Source organism: Myotis brandtii, unplaced genomic scaffold (assembly GCF_000412655.1).
Source record: "Myotis brandtii unplaced genomic scaffold, ASM41265v1 scaffold164, whole genome shotgun sequence".
Lineage (NCBI taxonomy): Eukaryota > Metazoa > Chordata > Mammalia > Chiroptera > Vespertilionidae > Myotis > Myotis brandtii.
The window spans coordinates 641,048-647,047 of record NW_005356003.1 but is presented as its reverse complement, the minus strand read 5'-3'; the positions used below and the strand labels follow the sequence as shown (position 1 = coordinate 647,047).

Here is a 6,000-nt window from a genome sequence, read left to right as displayed (position 1 = left end):
GTGGCGGGGGGTGGGGGGGGGGGCTCTCAGGCCACTCCCACCCACCCACGCTGCAGGCTTACCTGCTTGAGCAGCACGGGCTCCAGGGCGGGGTCCAGCTCCTCGCCCACATTCTCCAGAAGGCAGGGCTTGCCGAAGCGGATGGCATTCTCCATGCTGCGTAGGAAGTCGCGGTCACTCAGCTTGAACACATCCAGCCCACTTTCCTTTTCCTGTGGGAATGGGGACAGGGCGGGGTTGTGGGGGCTGAGAGCCACCCTGAGGCTCAGCTACTCCTCTCGTGCCTGCTAAGCCTTGTGGGAGGGGTGGTGGCACCTGGCAGGTAGACTTACCATGTTCTTGATCCATTTGTTGGCCTGGCCCTGAGGGTCGATGAAGTGGGTCCAGCGCTGGGAGAACTGGTTGATGACCCCGTTCTCCACTGACAGCGTGTCGTTGGGGAGGCCAGCGATCTGTGGGGCACCAAGCGCCAGAGTGGGCCGGGGCTCTCACATGAACAGTGTCAGCTGGGGCAACAGCTACTCCCAACCCCATGCTTGGCTATGCCTATCCTCTCCTTATTGTGCCCTCTTGGAGGTGAGGGCAGGTGACAGTGTGCTCCTAGGCTAAGTCCCAACACCCTCCTTCACTGGGCTTCTCTGTCCTTTTGCCTACTGAGTTCTCACTCCATCGGACCATCGCCACAGAGCCTGCAGCCCATCGGCCTTCCCAGCCCATCCACCTTTGACCTCTGCCTACTGCTTCTTGGTTCTCTCCCTGTGCCTACCTATCCTTAGGGTCTAGCTGAGACCCTCCCTCCAGACACTGCTCCCCCAGCTTCACCCCCACTTTTCAAGCACTCCTTGAATTCTCTGCCCACAGTTAGCTAGTATCTGAGCCACACTGTGCTCAGCTTTCTCCTCTCCTAACTACCACCCTCTTGCTGGGCCTGGGTGTATTTAGGGGTAGCATCTCTGAGCAGATGAAAGAAAGAGGGTGAGAGAGGCAAGAGGTTCCTGGCCCAGCTCGTACCCTACCACAGGCCCAGCCCAGTCGCTCTAACCGCCCCCCTCCCCCCGCCCCGGCACGTACCTGCCATGAGCGGATCTTCACGGGGTTCCCCAGTGTCCCGATGAGCGTAGGCTCGGAGGTGTGTGGGACATTTTGGGCCACGAGCTGCTTGACCCACTGGTCGTAGAGCACTGCGCGGTACTGGCCCTGGGGGATGCCAGACTCAGATCCACCCCAACACGACACCTGTGACACCCTCCCACCTCCCTCCACACCCCAGTACTTGGCAGTTGTACACAGAGGTCAGAGCTCAGACATGGAGCTGGCACCTGAACTCTAGTTCCACTTTGGGTGAATTCCTTGGCCTCCATAAACCTCAGCCCCACATTTGTGCAACAGGGGTAGGCATAACAATGCCTACTGTCAGGGCATCTGTGAGGACAGAATGACATGCACACAGCAAGCCCGGAAGTGCAAGCTCACATTTCCCACCGGAAGGCCAGCCCCACCAGGGTGGGTTTTCTGGCTCTTTCATGCACTGTTATATCCTCAGTGCCTGGAACAGCACCTGGCTCAGACACGGCGCCTGGTAAGTGCTTGTTGAATGAGTGAGCGAGGAAAGAGCTGCCCACAGGCTGCCCCTCAGGGAGGTGAGGCCTTAAGATGGAGCCTCTTTGGGAGGTGAGGCTGCCCAGGCAGGGTTGGCGGCTCCTTACCGTGAAGGGGCCCAGGTAGGCCACAAAGCCGGCAGCCACTAGCACATCTCCAGAGATATTGTCAAGCATGTTCTCCAGGTTCTCCACTGTGTCCTGCCAACGCACCTTCTCATCCGACAGACCACCAATGAGCTGTAGAGGGAGCCCCATGGGGTGGGCTCTGGGAGGCTAGGCCAGGGGCCTGGGTGTCCCTGCCCGGGGCAGCCCCCGGCTGCTGGGGAGGAGTTGCAGACAGCCACCCTAGGACCCCACCACCACCCAGACCCTTCTTGCCCCTGTACAGGACAGGCCATGTCTACAGGCCCTCTCCGGAGGGGTGTGTGCACCTTGTCAGCTCGGCCCAGCCGCTGCTCACACTGCTCACACTTCAGCTCCAGGTCCTCCTTCTTGGCGACACATTCTCGGTACCTGGCCTGCATCGTGGCGATGCCGTCCTCCACCTCCTGCAGGTGCTGCTTTGCCTCATCCAAGATCTTCTGTGTCACTTCCAGGTCATCCTGGGCCTCCCGCAAGGCTTGCTGCAGGACAGGGCACAGGGACAGCTTGTTGAGTGCCCTGGGGAGCCCTCTCCCCTCTCCCCTGCCCCCCAGCTATACCCAGCCCTCACCCGCTTGGGCTCCACGGCCTTGGCCACGAAGTGGTACTTGTGCATGGCGCGCACCCACTGGCAGATGGAGGTGCAGGCTTTGGACACCTTGGCGATGGCGGCGGGCTGGAACTCTTCATTGTCTATGTATGGCTGGATGGCTTTGATCACCGACTCCGCAATGTTGTCCTGGACATGGAAACCATGGGCCTCAGAGGGCTACTTCCCAGGGAGGACAGGGTAGTGGGCTGCTAAAGGATACCCGGATCCTGCTTCTGCGCTCCACGTTCTGTGCAGGCCTCAGTACAGGTGTCTTTCTTGGAGGATAAAAATGATCCAAAAAACTGGCCAGAAGAGAAACTTCCGTGTTCCAGGATTTCAGATAACACAATTGGAGATTTGAGAAATGATGCAGCCTCAAGCTCTGATAATACACAGGCCCCATTTAAACTCACCTAGGGCTGCTTCCTCGCAGGTGTGGAGACGAGTCATATTCAAGGATAATAATCCCTGCCCCAGAGGTCACCACACGTTGGCGCTCTTGTCCCACCCCCGGAGACTCCACCCCTGAAGTGCAGGATGGGCCCAGGAGCCTGAGCTCTGGCCCTGAGCACTCCTGATATGGGCTTAATTGGGCCTGTGGGGCCTCTGGTTTCCAGTCCGATGGAAGAAGAGAGATGGGGAAGCTCACAGGGGGTCCCACTGCCTTCCAGTGCACTGCAGGAAGTGGCCCACATGAGACAGATAGTTGCCCCCTAGCCAATTTCTGGGCTGAAGAGGGGCCCTCCAGGAGCGGCTCCCAAGAATGCATATGCCCATGGACAAGGAGAGCCTCAGACAGACAGGGAGAGAAACCCAAAGACAAACAGGGGAGGCTTAATCTCAGGTGCTGAGGCTGAGAGGCCGAGGCAATGATTCAGCAGATGGTGAATGTCTAGGCCAAGGCCATGGGGGCTGCAGGGAGGAAAGGTCACGAGAATCTCCAGGCTGGGAGTAACTGGGGGTGATGTCTATGGGCATAGGAGGCTGCCCAGGTCCTGATTTCCTCCATACCCGTCTGTTGGTGAAGAGGTCCTCCAGATCAAGATCTGGATTCTGTCAGCTCTGTGGCCATAAGGCTGTGTGTATGCAGGCAGAGGGAGAGAGGACAGACTCCAGGACTGTGGTGGGGCAGGCTCCTCTCCCCGCTTCACTGCCCAGCTGGGAAGCCCTCACTCACTGGCGGCCAGGTGCCTGGTGTGCTCACCTTGTCAAACTTGAAGAGGCTCTCCAGGAAGCGGCCGGGGTCCTGCAGCAGCCCCTTGCCGGGCTCCCAGTAGTCATCCACCTTGGAGCCAGGCTTCTCTCCAGGAACCTTCTTGGGCTTGATGCCCTTTAGGATGCACACAGCTTCTATGACCAGCTTCACGCCTGGGGGAGGCCGCTGCATGGCACGCACCTGTGGGCGCGGCCAGGAGTAGAGAAGGGGGAAATCCATTGCTGAGTGGGTACCCTGGGTAGGGACAGCTGCTAGGCAGGGTGGGCCCCACCAACCAAGTCTCTACCACCACAGACAAAGGGCGTGCTTGGAGACCTTGAGGTTGGCCTCAGCCCACTGCCCCTCCACGTACCCAGGCCTGGCCACAAAACCCTGGATGCTCACTTTTCAGGGCCCAAAGCCCTCCCAGGGCCCTGGGGCTGGTACGAGGAGGTAAGGGTAGGTAGCTGGGTTCAAGCTCTAGTTCTACCATCACCTCTCAGCACATGACCCCAAAGGGATGTGTAGAGGGAGGGCCTGGACACCAGGGCCCAAGAGGCACCAGGAAGAAACGCCAGGGGGAGGTCCGGGAGATGCCTGGCCGCCCACCTCAGTCACGTCATTTTTGTTGAGGTTGCGCAGGCTGGCCAGGGCTGCGTCCAGGGCAGGCAGTGCCTCATCCAGATCCTTCTGGGCATCATCGGCAATCGCTTGTGCCTTCTGGGCCTTCTCGTTGGCCTTGATCTCCTCTGCCTGCACTGACTTCCGGGTCTCCTCGGCAATGGCCGTGTCCACCTGGGGACCAGAGGCAGGGAGGGCCCAGCTGGTGGCCAGTGGCAGGGATAGGTGTGCCCTCCCCTTTCTCTTCTTTGCCTCTCGGTCTCCCCAGGTGGAAGGAAATGAGGGTTGGACTGCCCCATCCTCTGAGGACCCTCTTAGCTTTGACAGGCCTTGGAGATCTGGAATGCTAAGAGCCCTTTCTAATCCTGAGTGCTCACTGTCGCCTGGCCTGGGGCTCCGGCTTTACAGGCTGGAGCACAACAGCCCTATGGGCAGGGCCCCCTAAGCCCGCAGGGCACCTCCATGTAAGACAGAGAAGGCGCTCCTCCCACTGCTCCCTGTCTCTCCATCTGCTGCGAAAAGGTTCAGTACACTGACTTGTAGAGTAGGACTACTTCTGCCAGGAAGCTAAGCAACCTGCAGGGGTCAGACAGCAGGGATTGGCGGGGAACACCCCGGACCTTGATCTGCTCCATGGTGAGCAAGGTGTCCTTAGCAGCCTCTTCCAGCAGGGGGCGCATAATCTCCAGCTCCTCCTGCATCTTGGCCACATCCTCCGAAGTTCGCAGCAGCTGGGGTTGGAGGGCACAGAGAAAAAAAATCAGGTGTGACAGGGGACCAGGAGGAGGGCTCTGCAGGGCTGTCCTCACTAACAAGAGGATGTGGCCAGCAGCTTCAGTGTCCCCAAGGTTGCCCAGTGGACCCCAGAAGAAGGGCGCAGTCCCCTGAGAATCTGTGGAGAGATTTGCTTTGGCCTTGCCTTTGGGCTGGCAGCTTTTGCTCTTCTGTTAAAGAAGGAAGCCTCCCGTTTAAACACTGCGGCTGCCAACTGAAAGGCTAGGCTGGCTGCCTGGATCAGGGCTGAGGTTGAGGGGGCAGAACCACGTGCAGCTGGCTGTTGCCACACGCTCCACCCCAGCTCACCTTGTCCAGGCCACTCTTCATGCGGTTCTTGGCGGTTTTAAGCTCCTGTTTCTTCTGCCCGATGAGGATGGAGAAAATATTGAGCAGCTCCAGGTAGCTTTTGGGGGTCACATAGTTGTGTCGGGCCAACTCGGCCAGGTACTCGACACACTTCTTGGTCACTGACTGGTGAATATACACGCAAACCTGAATCTGTGGGGTGGGAGACCACTGATGACAGCCTTGTAGAGCCCCCGGCAAAGAGAGGGTACCAGGGTGCCCTGGAAGCCACTATAGCCTGGTCCGGAGAAGAGAGCATGTGCAGGAACCTCGAAGCCCCTCATACTCACTCTCCTATGACCTCACAACCTCACTTATTCTGCAGATAAAAATCCTATGACCCAGCCTGTCGGTGTTGCTCAGTGGTTGGGTATCAACCCATGAACCAGGAGGTAGGGGTCCATTCCTGGTCAGGACACATGCCCGGTTGCAGGCTCGATTCCCAGTAGGGGTTGTGTAGGAGGCAGCCAATCAGAGATTCTCTCTCATTATTGATGTTTCTATCTTTCCTTCTCCCTTCCTCTCTGAAATCAATCAGTGCCTCATCCAGATCCTTCTGGGCATCATCGGCAATCGCTTGTGCCTTCTGGGCCTTCTCGTTGGCCTTGATCTCCTCTGCCTGCACTGACTTCCGGGTCTCCTCGGCAATGGCCGTGTCCACCTGGGGACCAGAGGCAGGGAGGGCCCAGCTGGTGGCCAGTGGCAGGGATAGGTGTGCCCTCCCCTTT

General features: G+C 58.8%; 1 protein-coding gene across 1 annotated transcript in view; it reads right to left on the bottom strand.

Annotated features, from left to right (window-relative positions):
• DNAH1 (dynein, axonemal, heavy chain 1) overlaps positions 1–6,000 on the bottom strand; it is an 86,402-nt gene that overhangs the window by 8,438 nt on the left and 71,964 nt on the right. The window contains exons 55-62 of the mRNA XM_005862341.2: positions 4,139–4,324; positions 3,539–3,730; positions 2,314–2,481; positions 2,033–2,224; positions 1,707–1,838; positions 1,072–1,197; positions 333–452; positions 63–212 (exon numbers count right to left, since the gene is read on the bottom strand). Of these exons, the coding sequence (XP_005862403.1) occupies positions 63–212; positions 333–452; positions 1,072–1,197; positions 1,707–1,838; positions 2,033–2,224; positions 2,314–2,481; positions 3,539–3,730; positions 4,139–4,324 (1,266 nt within the window). The remainder of the gene's footprint in view (positions 1–62; positions 213–332; positions 453–1,071; positions 1,198–1,706; positions 1,839–2,032; positions 2,225–2,313; positions 2,482–3,538; positions 3,731–4,138; positions 4,325–6,000) is intronic.